This window comes from Notolabrus celidotus, chromosome 6, assembly GCF_009762535.1.
Source record: "Notolabrus celidotus isolate fNotCel1 chromosome 6, fNotCel1.pri, whole genome shotgun sequence".
NCBI classification, from domain to species: Eukaryota; Metazoa; Chordata; class Actinopteri; order Labriformes; family Labridae; genus Notolabrus; species Notolabrus celidotus.
The window spans coordinates 22,197,824-22,220,551 of record NC_048277.1 but is presented as its reverse complement, the minus strand read 5'-3'; the positions used below and the strand labels follow the sequence as shown (position 1 = coordinate 22,220,551).

Sequence of the window (22,728 nt, the reverse complement as noted above, 5' to 3'; positions counted from 1 at the left end):
TATAAGTCAGAAGGAAATAAGTGCCTTATCCCAAGACTAGCACACTGATACAGGTACTGGCTGGGTAAATCTTACCACTATCATTTTCATTATCATTATTATTTATTGAGTCCTAATATCAATAATACATTAATATGCAATGAAATGAATGAACTAATAGGGTGGCCAGGCTTAGGAATCAATACTTTGTTCACAAAATTAACTTACCTAGCACCACACATCAGGGCAACACAAAATAAATGTCAGCACACCCTATTTCTATCAAACTAATCCTAAAAGAGGGAAGCAAACTAGAAACAGAGTTATCGTACAATAAGGTGTAATTGATAAACAGATAAATATCTTCACTGGGTAGGCCTTAGTAGCAGTATTTTCCTCTTACCTATACAGACAGAAATTACAAAGCTACCTTTATACACGTGGTCAATAATAACATTAAATATGGTGGATAAACAGCCAAGAATGAGGGAGAGAGAAAGAGAGAGAAAATTAAGATATACAGCATACAGGCCATGTCAAGTTCTTGGTTCTCCACCGGGGAACAGAACTGGTCAAATATACAGATGAAACATAAAAACATCCACGGAAGAATCAACACAAAAAACAAAAACAAAAGTGATAAATAAGAGGTGTATTTACATGCAGATGTTCGGAGACTATTATGCACAAAAGAATCAAAATAATACACAGACATATATTATTGCTTGACATTCGATTATGGCTAGAAGTTGCTTTTCATTTTTTTAAAAACTATATTCTTAAACGTATTTTTAAGTCATAAATCCTTATCAGCTGTGCTTTGGAGGATGAGTTCTGTTAAAATGTGACGACTGACTCAGAATTCTGGGTAACACACCGACACTCCTGCACAACTTTAAAGCGTGACATAACACTGATCTTCACAATTTATGGCAGAGAGAAAACTTCATCTTCACAATTTAGAGGCCAGAATTTATTTCCATTCATTGCAGTTTTTGGCTGTCTGAAGTGACAGCGAAGCGTGTTTGGACTGTGAAGCTGGTCAATGTTGCCTCACAGCATTCTGCAGACCTATGAATTGTTGAAGTCAGTATGTCACGCTTTTAAAACCTACACCTATCATGTATGGATGGATTGAGCTCAGCATTTCCAAACAAAACCTTTTTTTTTATTTTCAAAAAAGTCCCAAAAAATAAAATAAAAAAATCAAGACCTCCTCATCCACATAACCCTGTTCCTCTGTAATTATTAAAGCCTTGTCTGGGGTTTGTTTTAGTCACACACTGTGAGAACAAACACACACACACACACACACACACGCACGCACACACACGCACACACACTATTGCTTTGTACAAACAGACAACAGAGCAGAGACAGAAGGACCAGCACATTTTACTGAATACTATACACTGATTGAATCGCACACTTAGCATTGATCCCTTATTTAAAGCGGGATACCTCAAGTGAGAATATACAGAAGGACATCACTTTACAGGCCTGTGTTGAGGCGCAGTTTATAGTTAGACTCAAGCATTCATGTGTTTGAGGAGCGTTTGCTGCTATCCTGCCAATATTTCAACCATACCAGAAGATAAAATACAGAGCAATGTGGCTTTATTACTTTTTGTTCTGGACTGAGATAAAGTTGAATCAGCTTAATGGAGAAAGTCAAATCGAAAAAAGATGATGACTATAGAGACCCGTAATTCTCACACAAGGCATATTGCTTGTTTAATAATGAACACATTACATTCTGCTCAATCATATTTAGACTTGAGCAAAACATTTTTTCACTTTACAACAGAACAACCGTGTTGGTAGTAGACCTTAGCTGATCATGTTAGAGAAAATACTAAACTGATTTTCTTTTGACCATCAAACTATTAAAAAATTACAAGAAAAAAAAAAAGCGGATTCTTTGCAAATAAATAACAGAAAATCTGCCATATCTCCATGTCTTCCTTTTCTTCTGAACAGTAAGTGCTGCACTGCGTGTTCAGTGTGCCAAGCCACCTCCTCGTATCAAATGAGTGCTTCAAAGAGATTTTTAAAGAACTCATTAATCACAAAACAGCTAATCAAGTGCTCTGCAATGCGAGCTGCTTCTCCTTCGGTCTACCTGTTACCTCCCTGAGCGTTCACACCTCATCCTCTTCGCTTGCTCTTATTTGCCTGGGCCACAAACTTGGCCTCTCAAACCTGGATTGTCTAGCAGTGTTCCAGACTGGGTTTGTTCTGCTGGGAGACTGAGGTTTACTAGTCGTAGTGGGCTTGTGCATATCCAAATAGCATTGGATCATAACAGAGATTATTACTTAGGTACAGCATATCTACTACAACCCAACACAACAGATTTAGTATTGCATAAGAATATTTGGTTTTTCTAACAAAGAGGGTTATCATTTTTTAAAGACCCTGATGACACCATTTGAAACCAAAACAGATTTTTTTTGTGAAACAGGAATATGCTGTGTGCTGACAAAACTGCGTTGTTTTTTTTTTTTTTAAGTGATGGGGTTTTGTGTTGTTAGAAATGACATTTTGTTGAACTTGACCGTAGGGTAGCAGTGGCCTTTGAGCGGCTTGAGGCCCCCAGAAGGACATCAATAATGTAAAAAAAACACTCTGAACCACTCAGTGATGAATATTCAAACCTCAACCACTTCTCATGGAACATCCCTGACAAAAACAACATAAATTAAATCTAATGAGCACAAACAAATGTCCTCTCAAACAGAAAGCGCAAAAGAAACTCTTCCCTGAGGGGTGACAGCACAAGGCATTAACGCCTTGTACAAATTGCACGGCAGAGGAATGATCGTGTGCAAACAGAGAGACAATAGACAAACAACTGGGGTCTATGTTAGGGTTGGTGACAGATGTATTAACATGCTTTGTTGGGTTTCTAAAGGGATAACTTTTTTTTTTCTTCGTTTTTTTTTGCTGTTTTTTGAAAGATATTCAAGAAGCCGCTACTGAGATTGCTGGAATGTCTTAGGTATCCATTCTACATTATAGACGAGTAGACTGGAAAGCGGAAGCAACGACTACTGTTTGGCACGACGAGGATTTTTTTTTTTTTAAAACCACTTTACTACCACACTGACAAGAAAGACACACTCAACAAAACAGAAACACAACAACAAAGCATTCTGAAAATAGCACTTGTCCTACCATTTTTATGTTTCTCCCCTAATCATACAAACAACGGCTAGTCTAATTATTGCGGGAATATAGTTAAGTGCTACCTGACATCTTTTTCTCTCCCTCCTTCTCTTTCATGAGTTTATTAACCAAAACGTGTTACAAAAATAGAAGCTTTACTACCAGACAAGGCTTTGAATATTCACTTTTCCCTTCACTGTTCCTTCTGTGCTCTGTGGTGGCATTGCTGGGCCGAGGCTGCGCTGAGAAGGCAGATAAAGTCGCTAGTAAAAAAAAAAAAAAAAAAAACACTGAAAACATTTTGACAGAGGCTTATAAATGTGCTTTTAGGTTACACCTTTTGTCTTCATTGTTGGATTGTGAACTTGCATGCTGTATCATTACCTTCCACTAGATGGAAGAGTTGGATTACAGTCTTTGTGGGATCTAAACTACATAGATATTCAATGTTTTTGAAGCCTTGGCTGTGGTAATGTATGATTTGCATGTTTCTTGTGCCCTTCTTTACATAAGATGTGAGGATTTTCACAGTAAAATAAGTACCAAAAAATTACAGAATCATTTAGAAATATCATAAATGTCACCGTACAACACCTTGGTTTGATCCAGAAAAACCATGAGACTTCCTGTGTGTGTGTGCATACTCCCTAAAAGGAGAATCAGAGCTACATTTTGACAGGTGTTGTTGAGGTAACACAGGTGATAGAGCGTCTCTAACCTGCCTTCTCATCCATGCCTCTTTCGTTCACCAACCAGCAGCCACGCCAGCAGTCCTAACAGACAGCCCTTACACTTCTAGACCAGTTTCATCTGCAGCTCCCAGGACTAGCCTCTGTGACCATGGTTCAACTTGTATTTCTTGTGCACATGCAACACATCACTAGGTAAATATACAAGTCTTAAATTAAAGAAAGGTGTAAATAAAAGTGCCTTATCAATTCAACAATTAAGAATGGTCTAACTACTAATATCATACATGTTATTTAAAATAGATTCTATAAACATTACTTTTTTCTGTATAGTAAGTACTTATGACCATATACCCTGTAGTACATTATAAAACAGGTGGAATGGACCCTTTTCATTGTGTTGGTGCCCTTTGCTTCTCCAGGGCACCTGTCCAGAGAAGGATTAATAGCAGATGGCCTTACATGATTTCACTATGCAACAATGGTGGATGGAGTCTTTGACAGCTAAAATCATTGCGTTTTCATTAGAATTACCAGAATTCCATGTTTCTTTTTTTTTCCTTTTTTTAAACGATTGTCCATAGAGAGGTGCCAAATGCATCACCATGCTGACAGACCCCTCCCTCAAAGTCGCTGTGAGTTTTCATTCCAAGAACTTTGTCCAAAAGATACGGCTGAAATCAAGAGAAAAACATGGCTGAACTTTACCGAAGTGTACGCATTCATGGCTGATTTATTTTCAGTTTGGAGGATAGATGATTTTTGAGAGTGAAAAATGCTAATCTGTTTTTGGGGAATAACTTGAAAATAACACTGATTTATTAGACAGATCTTCCAAATGGAGATGTCTCCAGCAATGATGAATCCAAAACTGCCTCATGAATTGTTTATACAATTTGAACTCTGATGTACGGACAAATCATAATACTGATGAAAACATAAATCAAGGGTTTTATTTTCCAAATGCGCAAAAGAGGGTCAAGTTCAGCCAAACAGAAATGATTTGTCCCTCTCTCCTCTTCGTGTCCCATGGGGTGTCGGGTCCCACAAGTCTTCCAAACGAGAACTTAATTCAACAAAGTAAACCTTGAGAATCAACTCCCTAAAAGCCCTCCCCTTCGATGTAAAAGAAGAAGTTGAATAGTGTGCCATCTGTCCGCTCTGGTTTGTGCAGGGCACCAATAAAGTGTCTCAGATTCCTCCTCCACATTCCCCTACGGTGGGCACACTGGCACCTGGCAGGGCTGCTACCCGTCAACGGGCATGGACTGCTCAAAGTCTGATCCAAACAGCTCCTTGTATAAGGGGGGGAAGTGGGCACGCACAATGTCTGGGTATATTGCTTTGAAAGCTGTAAGCTTCTCTGTATGCCTACTGCACAGCGCTCGCAGTGTCGACACTTTGCATATCAACTGTGGAGAGAGAGGAGACAGGCTGTTTAGATTCACAGGGAGGCAAGGACATGGAGCAGTGGTAGTGAAAAACATTCCTCCCTACAGTGTATTCCCGCTCACACAGGGCCAAACAGACTTGTAAATATTGAGACAAGCACTCAGGCACAAGGAAAACTTGACACTTCATATTATGGAGCTGCTACAATTGATAAATTGCTACCAGTCTACTGATAAGATGCATTTCTTGTAACATTATGAATGTGCTAAAAATGCTTGATGGCCTGCAGATAAAGATCCTAAACAGTGGGAGATTACATTACTACAAGAGTAGAACATGCTGAGCAGACAGCCAATTTAACGGATAATAGATGGAGTGTGCACTGCATCGCTCTGTACCTTTGTAAGTATACCATCCTCTCTGTGGTTCTTCTGCAGGACGTGCTGGAGCGCCAGCTGGATCTTCTGCTGGAGTTTCTCCACTTTCACTTTCTCCTGAAGCCAAGACCGGTCTGAAAGGTAAATCATCGCACAATATTTTTTGAGTGTACTGTGCATATGTAGGCGTCTTCAAATGTCAACTTGGCTCATGTGAAAAGCAATGCCGTAGCGTTACCAGGGGAAGATATTAATTGATAGAGAAAAACAGGAGGGCAACAGCGCTCGGTGTCGTGGTGAATGTGTGTCTGCCTCTTTCTTTCCCTTTGCACTGTGAGTGACACCTACCAGCAGACATCAACACAAAGGCGGAGAACAGGGCGATCTCATCCTCAGACAGGTGCATAGAACACAAGTTTTTCCCAAACTCGAAGACGGAGCTGATCAAGTCGTCACAGCCTGCCACAGCAAAGGACACAGAAAGAGGGCTTAGGATGAGGAAGACCAAAGAACAACACTCACTCTTGATCTTTATTGGGAGAGAGGCACACAGGGAGGGGGAGAGGAAGGGGGAAGGAATGAAAAAAGAGCGGCATGCTGACAGCACATGGGAGCGTCTTAAGCAGAACAGGCAATGCTTTTACTGAGTTTTGCCTCCCAGACGAGTCACTTTTGGCAGTTGGGTGGTGTTATGCAAGCCAAAATGAGGTCACTATTGAGGCTTTTAGTTAAATCAATTATCGGGAATAGAGAGAGACAGGCGGATGCCACCGCGGCTCGGGGGGCCCATCACTCTACCTCCCCCGCTGTGGACCCCTCAGTGCAGAACAGGACACACTGGGACTCTAAGACACATACACATGCACATGTACATAAACACACACAAGCAGGGAGGTATAAAGAACGGTAAACTTGCCTCACTAAACAAAATTCAGCATTTTTACTGGCACTATGGGACTTATTTACATTTTTTCATCAAAAAGGAGCTTGAAATGTGAGGAAATCCATGGTGGAGAGTCTTCCTAATGTCATGGCAGTCAAACACGAATCCTATTTGCTTTCGCGTGAGATATTTTATGTCAGACTATCAATGATGGTTTTGATAGCACTCCCCCTAAAGACGCGCCGTCTGGCTTTATTTATTCCGCAGTTACAGGAGCCATATGCAGCAGAAGCTCAATAACATCTCTGCTCTACCATAAATAACCGTTGCAGAGACAGCAATGCCAGGTGAGGCTGGGATGAGTACTCAGTGTTTGCTTCCAGGCCTTCAGCATGGTACAGAGTAGAACAGCAGACTCTAATTTTGGCTATTACACCATAAAAAAAGGCGCAAGACACTGATAGAAGCACAGCAGCAGGCAAATACACACAACCAGACTCACTGAAACATGCACATACACACGCACACACTTCACTTACCTAATGACTTGAACACATCAGGTCCGGCATACTTTCCATCAAAATAGACTGTGTTGTTTTGCGAGTCAAAGGCACGGCACATTCTGACAAACACAACTTCCAAAGAGCCTGTGGAGACAGACAGGAACAAGATGCTGAATCTGAGCTTTGTTTCTGTTTTTCTCCCCCCACAGTTACACATCAGTCAGGGATGCAAAACACATGATTGTGCTTTTGTGCTATTCCTCTACACATGAGTATCACAACCGCTTTGAAAAACGAAGCCTGCCATCAGAGGGGAGGAAGAAACACCTCTGCAGATGATAATATCACAGACAGAAGGCTATTCTTCCACAATGACATGCCAGGTAAAAATTGCACTTCATTTAGTAGCTCCACAGCTTATTCATTCAGGCTTTATTTAGTAAGATAGGTAGGGAATATTTCCCATCCTGCAATTTGTACCACTCTGTGGGAGTGGATAAGAGGATCAAGAAATGTAACAGGAGCCATTACTGCCTCTGAGGGAAGAGCTACTGTTTTAAAATGTCATGTCTGACAAGGGATCTCAGTCTTTACTTCATTATTCATATTGGCTGTGCTAATGTAAATAATACTCAGGGAGAGACCCAAGGGAGGTGTTTGTTTGCTGCATGTGCTGTATGTTTGTATCTGTGAGAGGATTTGTATTGGCGGATAAATATAGGTGCCAGTGTGTGCACAGAGCCAGAGCTGCATTAAATATTCTGTAAGTACGTCTTCATGAGAGCAGTATGAATACGCAGACATCGTAGGTGTCAGGGAGGAGAAAGGGAAATGGCAGCCGTCATGATAGGTATTACTTGAGCTAAGGGACACACTGCTTATCTGATGCTGTGTCCACCCCTACTAAGTACTGTATGTAATGAACAGAGGAGAATAGAGAGCGACAGAAACAGGGAGAGGAAACAGGCAGGGGTGGGGTCTCCTCTCTGTGTCACTGTCTGTGCGTGTGAAGAAGAGGGCTTTGTGCAGTCAGGTCAGCTACGCCCTTGTGACAATGCCGAGGGGGGGGGGGGGCGCAGTGGTGGTGGTGGTGGTGGGTGAGTTTGACGGCAGCAGGGCCATGTTGACAGGCTGTCATACCTGCTTTCAGCAGCACTATCTGATCATTCTGACACAGCTCCATGAAGCCGTCGATGCGCTTGGCGAACTCCACCACATACTGAATGGCCTCTGTTATTTTGATAGCACACAGCTGCCACATGACTTCCCGGGGCTAAGAAACAGAGAGGCAAGAGAGTGGGTTATCTGCTTTTAAACAATGGTTTTGATTAGTCTAACTGCTGTAGTCGTGGTTGTAGTCATGTTACCTTGCTCTGGTAGCTCTCCACCTCCTCCTGCAGGAAGGCCTGCCAGGTCATCTGCTGCAGCTCTTCCCTCAGGTACTGACATGTCTCCATGTGTGACTTGGAGATGTTCTGGGCCAGGTGCTCTGCAACACATTCATCGTCACACACCAAAAAAGATCACAGTTAAGATCTGAATATTGCTCACAAGGCTATGTGAAAGCAAAGACCCTGCTGATGAAATATGCCACAGGAAAAGAAGATTTATTTACTGAGATTTCAAGAAGGAGGAGAGGCGGATACGCGTGGTTTTTTTTGACTGGGAAAAGGCTTGTTGACATTTCCTTTTACCGCCTGCAGGAAGCTCATAACTTAAGGTTGAGGCAAAGCCAATCTAGTTATGACACAAATGCATGGAGAGGAGGAGGGGCACCACGTTGCTCACTCAAACAAAGGTCACATTTTCTCAGAGAGAAATATTGAGTATAAGAATTTAAATGGTTTTGAAAACACATCTGTTAAAAGGAGTTCCTAGGCACAGGGGAGCCTAAAAAAATGATTTCCCCAGACGCCTGCCCTGCTGGATCCTGATTGGCCCTAATTAATGGAAACTAATTACAAAAAAAGAGGCTCTTTTAATGAGTGCTGGAGATGAGTCTCCAAACCTCCTGCTATTTTAAGCAACCTTTGTGTCGTTTGCCCCACGGTTGAGTTGTTCTCCCCCCTCGTCCTTTTTGCTGTCTCTCCTCCTGTCTCCCCCTGCCTCTCTCCTGCTTCTTACCTAGTTCAGCCATGGACACGGTGGGGGACGTTTCTCCGTTGGTGAAGGAGCAGTAAGGGAAGAAGCCAGAGCCGGGGGCAAAGTCGCAGATGGGCTCCGGCTTGATGCCGTTGATATCCAGGCCTGACTGGTCAGGGGATGGCTGGATGTCTAGGTAGAAGCTGCTGACCGCTGAGTCTGGTTTGCTGCCATCGGGGGTGTGACCGTCTATGTAGCCGCTGAGGTCGTCGTGGAGCTCTGTGAGTCCATTGGCTGAGAGGCCATAGCTGGGTGTGAGCGGCTCCGCCTCTCCAGGCTGTTGTTGGTGGTCGCGCTGCTGCTGCTGCAGTCGGTGTTCTGGACCTCAGCGTACAGGCTGTCTCGCTGCTTCTTCGACATGCGACCGAACTTCACCGCTAATATAAGCAGAGAGAAACATGTTTCAGAGTCTGGTTTAACATCATAATCAATCCAAATATTTCCAAAAGGTAGCAGCTAGAGGCCTTGTGGCATAAGTTGCTTAGAAAAAAGTAGTTTAAACTTTCACTGATAAAATAAAGGGTTGAATAACGATTGTTTTAACCCTACTGTTATGAAGCGGGTCAAATTGACCCTTTTAAAAGTCTGTTTTAGGCAATATATGATATGTCTTCCAAACCAGCTAAATGCATCATAAAAATCTGGGCAGCATGTGACAGAAGAGGAGTCGTGGTTAATTTATCAACATCACTTCATAAAACAAAAAAATTCAAAATGTAAAATAAAATAAACAAAAATCCAAATCATGTAAAACTGTTGTATTACATTTAGGGCTTTCCAATGTACATTAAAAAAAGTTTTAATATTAATTGAAATGAAAAACGAGTGAGTTATCCTCATTGAAGCATGATCTGAGGATTAAAGAACATCAATGGACTAAATCTTGATTTAAATGGTTAGTAATGGAGTTAAAAAATTAGATTTTAAATATGTGTATTTGGATTTTTTGGGGTTCTGACACTTTTGGATAATTGAGGTTCTTGGGTCAAATTGACCCAGGAACATTATTGCTGTTCCAGAGAAACGAACATAACAGGAGGGAGAAAAGATGCATTCTATAGTTGAGTCCTAACATTTGACTTACTGGTATTAATAAATAAATAAGTTATCCAGTTTATAAAATCTTTTAAGCTTTCCTTCATACCCAGTCTTTTTTTCATGATGCTAGCACTCATTTGTAGAAAGTTCTAGAAACAGTGGAACTGCTCTGGAGCAAATCAAATTATCTCACCCTATTAGCAAAACTGTTACTCACTTAACAAAGAAACTACAAAATTTGGAATGATTGAGTTGGGGAATTTTTGTGCTCATTAGTTAAATTGCGTGCCACTTTCAGAGATCATTTGTCAGTTCGGGCCCTGCACTGCCACAGTGACCCACCACTATGTTACTATTAGAACCACATGCCCGCAGTTAGCATCTTACCCCACTAGACATAATGAAATGCAGCACAGTACTGTTACTAAATAACAAAAATAAACCGCTTCATAGGTACAGAAGTGGGAGGGGACAAAGCGTTTACTGGCCAATCAAAGCTAGGTAGGCTAAGCTGCTGCCTCCTGTTTCAAGGTTTCCAGACTAAACACTGTTGCTGAGAATGAGACTCCTTGGCCAGAGTTCTGGGGTCCTGGCACTATGTCAGCCAGTCACACTGTGTATGTGTGTGTGTGCGTGTCTGTTTGTGTGTATGTTTGTCTACGCTCAGTGGAAAGCGAGTGGAGCGACACTGAGGAGAGGGCAGGCAGATGGGCTCTGGTGTGTTGAGCGAAGGCAAGAGTCACCTTCGTCTGTCCTGACCATGTGTGTTTTTGTGCATGTGTGTGTTTGCACGTGAGAATGTGTGTGGCTGTGCAAAGGCATTTATAACTGCTAATGTATTTACGTGCTCATTCATATTCATCAGTATGTATGCTTGTGTAACGCTAAGTAGTGTGCGGAGAGAAGCATCTGTGCTGGTATGAACTGGTTTTCAGGTGCCTGGGTTCAGCCAGTGGGTTTAATAATATTAATAAAAAAATAAATAAAAAAAATCAGAATCTGTTCTGGTCTGGTATAATCTTTTCAGCTCAGCCCAGTCAGGACTAGTGTGTCTGGACCAGCCTGGCACAGCAGGGCTCCTCCAGCACACATCCCCACCTGTGTGCTCCCATTACTGCATCTCAGCTGCTGCAGCACTAATGACAACCTCTAACAACCCTCTATTTCATCAAACCTAGTTTCTGTCACAGCAACAAATTAGTCCACAGACAAAGAACTCACCTGTGCTGGAAGACAACGAACATAGAGTGAAGTCTTAGCCTGTGTTCACCGTCAGTCTGCTGTGTCTGATAATATTGGCATTAATTATCTGCGCCTGTTTGGTCTGCCCCTCAAGTATTCAACAATACAGAGAATCCAGAATTTTGATATCATATAAATTGATGGATAAACAGTGGTTTCTGACATTCAAGCTTTTCCTTTCTGACACCATTTACTTGCATGTATTTTGTTAATTTTGTCTCTTTATGGTTTACGTAATATGTATGTTTATATACTGTATTTTAATGAACATTGAAGTGGGATGCCAAAGTTGGTATTGGAATTACTGTATTTACATGCTTGAGTCTTTGAATCCAATCCACACTAATTATAAAATAAACAAACTAAATAATGGGTCCCTAATATGCACTAGCAATAGTTCATAGAATATTGACATCTAATATTTGATCCCCATGAGCTAGAGTCCACAACAGCATCTCTGAAGCACTCGTCTAAAGGCACTTCAGCAGAGCGGATTCTTGCCCACAAAGTGTTTGATTTTGAACCTCTTGGGCTCTTCACCGCTCCTCACACCCCTCACCACCACCCCCTCCATCCTCCTACCTTTACCATCAAGCACTCACCATCTCTGGACATGCCCACTGCCAGGCACTTCTGCAGCCGGCAGTGCTGGCAGCGGTTGCGGCTGGTGCGGTCAATCAGGCAGTTCTTCTGACGGGGGCAGGAGTAGGCTGCATTGCTCTGCTGACTCCTCCTGAAGAAGCCCTGTGGATGGAAACACGTCCGGTTACTGGATGAAACCCCTGAGGGTAGTAAAAAAATGATCTGGGGACTGACATGATCAATTCATGTCTTCAAATGTGTGATTGATGGCGATTCATTGAGTTTCTATTGTTGATATTATTGAACTGCTAACAAACAGATTAGATTATAACACTTGTGCGCTGGTATTTTCCTGGCTGTTGGAGCGCTGTGTTTCACAAGTGTGTGCAGCAGGAGGGAGGTGTGTTTGGGTAGGACTGATAACAGTGGCTGGTATTTTTCTTCAGCAGGGTTATTAGTGTTGATTAACGCAACGCTGGCATGTGCAGTGCTAAAGGATTGCGAGGGCACACCGACTGGATTCCTCATCCTTTGACTTAATGAATTGATTCCAGCACATCATTAACATGCCCCACTCTACTGCTCCATACACATATGTCTAATTAGCTGCTCATTGGCTGTTTAATTACAAGAAAACAGCTGACAGCTGCCAAGTTGCTTTATAATGGAAGCTATTATGGAAACAGGCTATAACTGCTAGTGACAAGCAGCACTCTTTAATAATGCTATGATTTATGGTCCAAACTTTTTTTACTCACACATATCATTAAAGGCCTCTCTGCCTTGGACTAATTAGCAATCATTAAAGATAGATTTCAGCAGTTTATTCTTTAGTGTTTTGTTCCTTCCAGCTCCTGTGTGAGGGAGAGGAGCACTGGGAAGACTAGCTGATAGGAACCTCTCTCTCTCTCTCTCTCTCTCTCTCTCTCTCTCTCTCTCTCTCTTACACACACTCATAGGAGTGCACAGCAAAGGTGCAGGCTGGCTGAGGAATGCTAATGATGTGCCTGGTGACAAGCACGGGGACAAGAATACACTCTAAGCACAAATTCCCCTCACAGTGAATGGCTGGTGCATTTGAAACAGTACAAAAGGCGGCTTCAATGGAAGCAACACTGTAGCAAACAGCCAACAATCTGCTATAATTCAAAGCACTCTCCTTTTGATCATTTCATTTCAAGAAGAGCAAGCTGCAGCAGTAGCAGAAAAAAAAAGAAAGAAAAGAAAAAATAATACAGTGAAAAGACATGTCCCTGGGAGGGAAGGCAGAGCATGGCAGAGGGATGACTTTGTCCTACTAATTGTGCTTTTCTGTGATGTCCTCTGTGGTGCTTGACCACTTTAATGATCATGCTCTGTGTGTTTACACTCCGCAATCCCTTCCTGAAGTCATCGTCAAACTTTGGCACATGTTCAAACATTTTGATTCCTGGCAAGCAACTTCCTTTCTCTCCTCAATTTTACCTGTCTTCCCTTTTTCTGAGCTCCCCTGTCCCTCAGACACACACAGACACACGCACACATACATACACACACAAAGTCTCTGGTTGCTTACCTTACAGCCTTCACATGTTATCACGCCATAATGGATGCCTGATGATTTGTCTCCACAGATCTTGCAGGGAATTATTTCGATTTGAGCTGCAGACGAGAAAAAAGGGAATGAAAGAAATGTGAGGAGAGAAAAAAAAAACATCAACATTTTGCTGTCACAAGTCACTGTACAACAGCCTCACCATGGATCCATGTTGGTACATGAAAGAGCACTGTGCTGCTAAAAACATCTCATTCGGTGTTTCTTTTTTTTTTGAATCCTCACTTCGACACAGCATAAGCTGAATATTTACAAAGCTGTGTGTGTGTCTATGTGCAGGGAAGGAGGCCATTTAAGCCCTTACTCAACTAATGTAAACATGGTATCAATTTGCATCCCAAACACAACTTACATAAGCAAACCCAAAAACCTTAAAAAACTACCTTGGTAGTAAATTTAGCCTTGTGTGGTGACAAAGGCTCATTTGGTTACCCATACTCTGTGTTGGAAAACTTGACTACATGAAGCCACTTAGACCTCCAAACCCCCAAAACCCCAGGAGTACATCTATGACGCCACAGAGACTCATACCATGGATGGCGCTGGATGAAACCTCGGCAGTGACTGTGTGTGTACATCTGTATGTCTGGCTGTGGTGTTGTGCTGTTGACAGGCGTGTGATTCACCCGCCATAGAGGACAAAAGCACAAAGAGGACAGGCCTCATCCATCGTTGGCCCTCTCTCTTCAGGAGCGGACCACAGGGCGACGCAACAGAACAGACAGAACACACAGACATCAGAGACGCAGAACTCCCAGCTTGTCCCTCTGCTCTCTGCTTTATCACTGCAGCCGCTGATAGTACATCCCCTCCCCCCCCTCTCTCAGTCTTCCCCCATCTCTCTCTCCCTCTAGAGATCCCTATCTCACAGCCCTCCTCCACTTCTCCAACATCTCAGTCCCTCCATCCCAACAGTGCAGTGCCGCGCCAGACGAAAACTCCGCTATCTGATCTGAATCGAGGAAAGATCACCGCAGGATATTTTCTCACGATGTAATGGTTTTCTCCAACCAACTACGCAGCCAGCCAATCAGAGCACGAGGAGCTGTTGCAACATATGTCTATGCCAATTAGAGGAGGAATATTATAATTTTGCCTTAATAAGATGCAATAAAAATTATAATAATAATTTTAAAAAGTGGTGATACATTCACTATGTCGAAGTATTACATCAGCCTCTCCCCTCCAGCTAGGCCTGGCTGTCTGCTATAATGTCTCTCTGCAAAAAGTGAGAGCTTCAAATGTCCCTCTTAAACCTGAACATCCAACCTCTTTAAACTAGTTTGATCACATCAAAAGTTATCTTGCTGGGGTTCAATCCAGCGATCCCTTCCCATTTTAATCATCTGCCTCAGAGCTTGTAATGTGTCATGTGGATAATGTCCTTGTCCCTGAGGCATGCCCGCGAGAGGCCCTTAACACAGAGCCTCTAATCCACTAACCCCAGAGCCACACTATTCATTCAGGAATCTGTGTCTGTTCTCCTCGCGCTGCTGGAGTCAACAAGACCGGCCATGTTTACATGGAATTAGCCTACATTTTAGTAAAATTAACAAAAGGGAGTGGTAGAACATGCACAGATAATTCTCCTCCAGACAACACCTCCTGCGATTTGTGATTCGCACATACAATAGAGGGCACCACACCTCGTCGGCCCGGATTAGAGTGAAATCCAGGCAGGAGGTGGGCTGTGACAACCTTACTGAGAGGGTTAATTTATAATTAATCTTTTCCTTACTGTGCACAGTGGCTTGTTATTTCGGTTAGGTCTATCTCTGTATGAGTGCACTCTATTGTTTGTTTTTGTGTTCTCCCTGCATGAGCATTAGCAGTGCAGTGTGTTTCGACTCCTTTAGCATTTTCAGCCTCATTACTTACATAATTTGTTCTGACATGCACTCACAACAACTGAAGCGTGCTGTAATTATGACTAGCTGTGGTTATGGTGAACTCAAGATTGTAGTGACACGGCCTGGCCATTGGGTGGCAGTGCAGGGCTGTGGCTATGGTTGTCTTGCCAAGTTAAGCCAAGCTTCCACCCACCCCATCCAGCCCACCGGCTTTTGGCTCTGAGCTCCAGCCTCTGATAGCTCCAGGCTTAGGCTGCTGCTAGCTTCCCCACCCCCACAGCATAGCTGTGAGATGCCTTCATCTCTCCTGAAGAAGCAGAGCTGGCTGGGTGCTTGCTCAGGCCTGACAGAGGCTGTGCCACATCAGGTGAAAGCAGTGGGAGTAGAGACGCGGGGATGCCAGGCCGGGCAGGGCATACGCATACACGAGCACGCCTCACAAAGCCCTATCTGCAGTAGGAAGGCCCTGAGTGCACACAGCCTCACCAGCTAACACCCTCTCCCTCCACCGCTGCACAAGCCCTGGATGCTCAGTGCACTCAGCAGTAAAAAGGGTTTGTCTCGGGGCCGGCTGAGGCAGGCTCTTTGGTTTCCTGTGAGAGAAAAGACCTCAGTCTGAACATATAGTTATTTCCACACTAGGATAAGCTGCTTTCAAAAGGATGTGGAGAGTGGAGTGAAGGAGAATTATACAGAGCAGTGACACAATGGAGATGAAATACACTATGAAGTCACCTACATCATCAGCCGGAGTCAATATTTGTAAATCTGTATGACTGTGCAACATGTCCTCTTGAGTGACTGGTCATCTGGCCCTCTAAGCTACCCTTCAGACACTGAGGATGATTTAAACTGAATTCACACAGGGGAGTCAGTCAAACAAAAAGGCCCGCACTCATAAGCACTCCCAATCTGGCAGTCAATATCTATTGACATGAGCTGCGGTGTTAACTGCCTCTTGGTGTGAAACAGGCAGCTGCTGGCTCGCCTGAGCCTGACCAGTGCGGTGCCACTGATCCCATTCACCCGCGCCTCCCTGCCTGCCTGCCTGCCTGCCTGCCCGCTCTCCTGCCAGCCAGCCCTGCCTGCTCTGTTACTACTTCAAAGCCAGGCACAGTTAGACCGGCAGCCATGCTAAAGCCCATCCCAGCAGCCTGCCGCTCCTCACAGCACTGTGAGATGGCCTCTGCACGTAGGCCACTTCAAAGACACCTGCTGAGACGCCGAGATTATGTGTGAATCACGCTGCAGCACAATCACGCCACACACATAACCAGAAGAGCTGGACAGCGAGGCTCAAGACTGATTTCCTGTTTGCAGCACTGCAGCCTGGCGTGGGCGTCTCGGACAATGGGCATGGTAGAGAGGGGAGACAGTCGAGCCGAATGCTAAAGCTTGCTCTTTGTCTGTCTGCGGTTGAGCGGTTCAAGGACACTGATTCACCACAGTAGCAGGCCCTTTGAGGGGATGACGCGTCACTCAGAGCACATGTACAATAGGGCAGCGAGGCCTCTGCATGTTCACCCAGTGCCCTTCACTGTCTTCTCCACAGCCCCGAGATTAACCCATGGCTAAAGCCACACAATGCTATCAAAGACCTGGAAACTGACAGTCAAATGTTAACACTCAGAACAATGTGCCAAGCTCACTCACAGATACAGCGGCCCTGTCACACATTATTTGACTATAAGCATCATATAGGCAGAACAATTCCTCCATATGTAATGCAGATATAATATTGCTCCATTCAATCATGTTAAATGTCATTCACCATGCATTAGAAAAATCCTGAAACTCATACAGTGTAGATTTGTGTGAAATATACAAGTGTGCACTGAGCCGTATCCGCTCATTTTAACTGCAGTAGTGAAAATAAACATTTGAGATGCAGTTTCCAGTAATCGTTCTGTAATTGCTCTCACACTTTTTGGATTAAGTTGCTAAAGTGTTCAATATAGCAAGCTGGTGACATGCACAGAAAAATCAAACACAAGTGAAAATCCCACAGGCTTGTGCAAACATGGAAAATCACTCGTGAAAATCTCCTGGTTGTTCCCACTGAACCCTTGGACTACTGACATAACGTCCAAGGATTAAGATTATCCCTTACATTACAGACCCATGCCCAGGCCACCGTCATAATGCTGAGAGCTTAACCCATTACTCGATTGGACCATTAAATCATTTTCTCATGGCTTGATGATTCATGATAGACGAGGTCTGAAATCGAGGCTCCTGTGCTGTGCTGTGCTGTGCTGTGCATACGCAGATCGTTTTATTTTCATGGGCTCAATTAAAATCGCACATCCCTCCGGTAGAAAGCATGTGACGCAGTTGGAGCAAAAACACATTTGCTGTTCACTGTGCATGATGGTGTTCGAATGTGAGTGTGTGTGTCTGGCTGTGTGTTGACAGCTGTCAATGACAGAGTGACGCAAGCCAGTGGGCTCATGTCAGAGATTATGTAAGGAACTGGACAGGGTGCAGCATTATGAACAGATTAACAATTCCTCCCTCATCAGACAAAATGTGTTAATACATTCCACTTTTAAAAAATATTTTGCAACAAAACCAAACAAATGCTTATGAAGGGATCACAGGCCGGATGTGGGGACTGTTAAACAGAAGCAGATTAATGAAAGGTTAACTCACAAGCTGTAAGGGGAAGCATGAACTGTCTGGCAAATGTGCACTACATAATGCTCCTCCATCATCATATGCTGCCATGCGTTTCAGCTACATGAACTCCCCCCATTTGGTGCTGGAGATCAGCTGTCGCTTGATAACAGAGTCTTCTCTAAACAGATACCCATGGCAGTCAGATCTAGCTGTAGAGAGACGACAGCTTAACAAGAGCTGGAATCACAATTCTGCCTCTTTTCATCTGCCAGGGTTCTGCTGCCATGTGAAGTTGCAGCAACACAATACTTTTTATTCCCATTTATGCAGCAGAAGAAAGGTTATTTGAATGTCAGCAGCAAAAGGACAGTGGTGGCATGACAACACAGGCTGAACAGTATAAATGTGCTATTTGTTTAGGGACCGCATATGCTGGCATAATACCACAGCACTGCTCTAATGACATTTGCAGGTTTGACGCGCAAAAAATGTGTACAGATATGTACAGAAAATTCACCTGCAGACCAGAACTCTATATCATCATTCCATTCAACCTATAAACATGCTGAAGTCAACAAAAAAAATCTGACCGCAGGGATTACAGCAACATAATTGACACATTCTGATGTCTCTATGTTGCTTCTTTGCTAATTCCCCCCCCCCCCCCCAATCATTTAGCTGCCTAAGCTGTGATCCCCCTTCACCAGAGACCAGCTACATTTGAAGAGATATTTCCGTTTCAAAAGACGGCTCTTTAAGCCTCTCCCTATTATTCCTCCGTAGCAGTGCAGTGACTTTGCTGAAGCTCAGGTCTGGACCATCGCCCTGGGCTGCTTTTTGGATGAACTCATGCGTACATCTCTGTGTTTGTTTGTGTGTGAGGCCTATTAATATTTCAACACTGCCCAACTCCAGATGCCTGTAGAACACAGCAGTGCTTCTCTCTTCATGTCTCTGCCTGTATTTACTTGACTGTTTTATTGAAGTGCATTCTGACACCCTCTATGAAGGGAGAGCTGAAGAGGGGGAAGATGTATTCCCAAACTACAGCACAAGACATCTCTCTCTGTGTCTCTTTCTCCACCAGTGTAACAGTAATTTGGGCACTAATTTATGTGCTGTTGTGGCAAAGATTGACGAGCTTCCTGACTGGGAGTCTGCGCGCCTGCACTCTAGGGGAAACAACAAAAGCCTGGGTTTACCGAGCAGACGAGCACCATGAAGGGTAGCATGTGTGCGGCGCTCCTCTCCCCTCCCTTGTCTGCCCCACCTGAGCTCAAATCTCTCTCCCCATCTCTCCTTACCTCCCTCTATTCACCCCCCCACCCCTCCCACCTTTCCCCTTCTTGTCTGTGACTGCGGGTGACAAGTGAAGTTGTGCATGGGTGCTGGGGACCGGAGGGCACGCCCCTTCTGTGTGTGTGAGCGTGTGCGTGCGGGCGGGCGCACATGTGTGCCGGGAGGAAAAGAGGCTCACACTGTTTACTCTGATGGCAAAATACGATCTGTAGACAGCACTCACTTATGCATTCTACCAGCCCCTAGTTAGTCATAGAGAGCCATGAGAGCTGAATAAGAAATGTGTGTTGCAAATATTTACATGCTTTGTCTAACTATTTAGATCATTTGGTTCGGTCCCGTCATAAATTCAAATGTGATACACCCTGTCTGTTGTAATGATACACATTTGTGAAGCGGAAGAGAAGTTTTTACATTGTAAGTCTGAGCCAGAGTTGCTTTTGCATTGTTTTCTTTACTCATGCACGGTGAAAAAAGGCAATGGGATGCACCAAAACTCAAAATCACTGAGGCTGAAATCACACAGGACCGACTGATTGACTGGTGCAGGAGCTGCTGTTAGAATTCTAAGATTTTGGCTGAGGATTGTGTGGCGCCTCTGAACCTTCAGCCTGGGTCACCTGAACCAAGCAGGCGCTGGTTACAGCCCTGATTGTGGTACAGTGATGAAGTTAAGCACCCTGCAGCCCCACATCTCCCTGCAGGGACGGCAGCCTAGAAGGCTCCTTTAGAAAAACACAGGAATATATAAATAATGAATCCTTCAAAACATCCACTGCAATTACACGCAGAAACCTTTACATAACAACAAAGAGCCTTGTTCCATTACACCAGGGAATTTGCTACTGCCATACTGTCCAACTTCCTTCCTCCTGTAATTGCAGTATAGTATGCATTTCTGTGAGACAACTAGGATTCTGCTGTGGGTTTTGAATACAAAGAAATCAAAACTTACATCCATACAACTTCCTGCTCGCTCATTTTGCCAGAGGCAGGACAGACTATGCAGAAAGAGAATTTTATGTGTCTATTTCAGACATTTGCAAAGTGCATATTTGTAAGCCTTAGTTAGGGTGGATTTAGGAGGGGAGACGTGGGGATGTGAGGGGATGGAAAAAAAAAAAAAGAGGGGGCTGGAGGTCCAGTCTCATGCCGCTGCTCAGGGTCAGTGGGTCAGGGGCACACAGCCAGAACACACATGGAGAGCAGGCTGAATAGTTCAGCTGACAGTAATTGTCCCTCTGTGGTCTCCTTAGGAAAACATGTTTCCAGACAACGCAGACCGGCTGCACGGGCCAGATAGTAATCATGATCTTGATTTGCTCCATCGAAGAGGGAAGCTCGGCGTAAGCCTGCAGTTATGGAGCGAGTCAGTGTTTCCATTGGAGCTGACATCATGAAGCTAGCTCTGTGCAAGGGGGGGGGGGGGGGGGGGGGGCAGCACATGTGTTAATGGATTTAGTGCTGAGCGGTTTTCCAAAACATTTGAAATCAATTTTTTTGGAGAGGAGAAAGAAAATGAACTTATCATGACAGCGATGACATCATAAAATATCTCTCTCTCTTAAAGAAAAAACGATGTCTTAATATGTTTTATTCATTATGTAACTCAATTCTCCTATGTAACAGTGTTTTGCTGATGTAAGCGTGTAAGGTACAGGTAACATTATACTTATGCAAAGACCTGCTAAGCATTATGGGAGTCTATGCTGCAACCTGTCCATCTGTATTATATATCAGTGCACAACATCCTGAATTATTCCTTTTATAACAGAAGCCAGATCATGGAAAAAAAATCCTGAAGAACTCAGAAGAGCTTTTAAATAAGATTCATATCTATATTTTATGATTTTTTTTACTGCATTTGAATCTTTCTTTGTTCTCAGAATAGCCATGGCTGTATAAACAGTGAGCATATTTTGTGTGTTGTGGTTTTGTGAATGAAATATTGAGAAAATAATGATAATAAAAAAACTTGACTCTTGTTTTATAGCAATGTTCTGACATGACTGCCAAATGTCTCTGCAGCAGGTGTGTAGTCACAGAGGTTGTGGACAAAACAACTGCTCACGGAAGAGCCAAGGTAAAACATTTTTTTTCCACTGCTCAGTGACAATGTGCTGAAGAAGTGTGAAAACAAATCTCAAAATTAAAAGCCTGCTGCCAAACGTGTGCAAACCTATCTACCTCTAATGAATTGTGGAAAGGGTATTGTTTTCGAGTTTTATGAACGCTCCTCACAGCACCTCCGTCACTCAACAGTTTTTACAGCCGGGGCTGATGAGCACTTTTTACAACAGATCCGCCATTCTCCTTTGAAGGTCTTTGGTTTTCATCAGCTGAAAAAGAGCAGGCAAGGACAGGGAAGATGAATGACATCGATGGCCAGCCGATACTTCCAGGGACGTGTGATTGAGACAAATGAGCCTTGTTACATTAGCTGGGATACTGAATCCTGCTGCTCAAAGATCCACAGCCTGATAGAGCTGAAACTAGAGGCACCCAACCTTTCCACAGATCACCGGTGTCATGGCAAAGAAGAGGCGCTTTCTCCGAGGAAGCCTTGCTGGCTGTGCGGTTTTCTGCTTTTACCTGGACCACTTTTGTTTTCTCCTTGTGTTTTCTCCTCTTTTGTGCAAGCGCACACTCAAAGCACTAACATTTGGCCTTCAAAGATTTCCATAGCCCACTCTCACAGGTGCAGAGAGCAAATTAAAGCGAGACCGAGCCATTATCTAATCCATATATAGTACCCTTGGCTATTAGTTTCTTAATAAGTGACTGCGAGCACTTCCCCCATGCATCATTCATCCTCCATGCTACTAAATGTTCAAATGATTAAAGGGAAATGTTATGATCATGACCATGTTAAATATTTACTTGTGAGAAAATTTGCAGAGCATCTTTAAAAAATCAATCTGTTTATTTATTTTGCTCTTGGCAGTATCAGGGCCAGGATGAGCAGGCTGAGGCAATGAATTTCAATAGCTTGCCTAAGTGTTAGTTAGACACTAATAGGTCACTCTATTTGCAACATTATATGTAATGAATGTGTAATTCAAAGGGCTTTGAAGCTAATTACATGTTTATATAATCTAAAGCTGTATGTTCGCTGTCGAGTGAAGACATCACATCTCCAGGTGTTGTGATGAAACTTTTTAAATAAATCAGAAAATGTACCAGCTCATACATGCACTTGCTGGATCTACCCAACATAAATTGTCACCAAAATAAAACAATTTAAATGAGTTAAAGCTTGTTTTGGAAGCATGATTTTCAGAATTTTGAACTGAATCCAAAGACGACAACCATCATTTTTATCAGGGAACAGCTGGGACACTCCTCTGCTGTCGCCCTCCACATGTAGTAGA

At 43.4% G+C, this 22,728-nt stretch overlaps 1 protein-coding gene across 1 annotated transcript in view; it reads right to left on the bottom strand.

The window, feature by feature from the left end:
- Nucleotides 1–1,688: 1,688 nt before the first annotated feature.
- Nucleotides 1,689–22,728, bottom strand: part of roraa (RAR-related orphan receptor A, paralog a) — a 280,549-nt gene continuing 259,509 nt past the window's right edge. Inside the window, 10 exon segments of the mRNA XM_034685220.1 lie at nucleotides 1,689–5,248; nucleotides 5,627–5,739; nucleotides 5,954–6,064; nucleotides 7,028–7,135; nucleotides 8,132–8,264; nucleotides 8,359–8,480; nucleotides 9,116–9,448; nucleotides 9,451–9,510; nucleotides 12,016–12,157; nucleotides 13,551–13,636. Coding sequence (XP_034541111.1) covers nucleotides 5,084–5,248; nucleotides 5,627–5,739; nucleotides 5,954–6,064; nucleotides 7,028–7,135; nucleotides 8,132–8,264; nucleotides 8,359–8,480; nucleotides 9,116–9,448; nucleotides 9,451–9,510; nucleotides 12,016–12,157; nucleotides 13,551–13,636 — 1,373 coding nt within the window. The 3' untranslated portion in view covers nucleotides 1,689–5,083.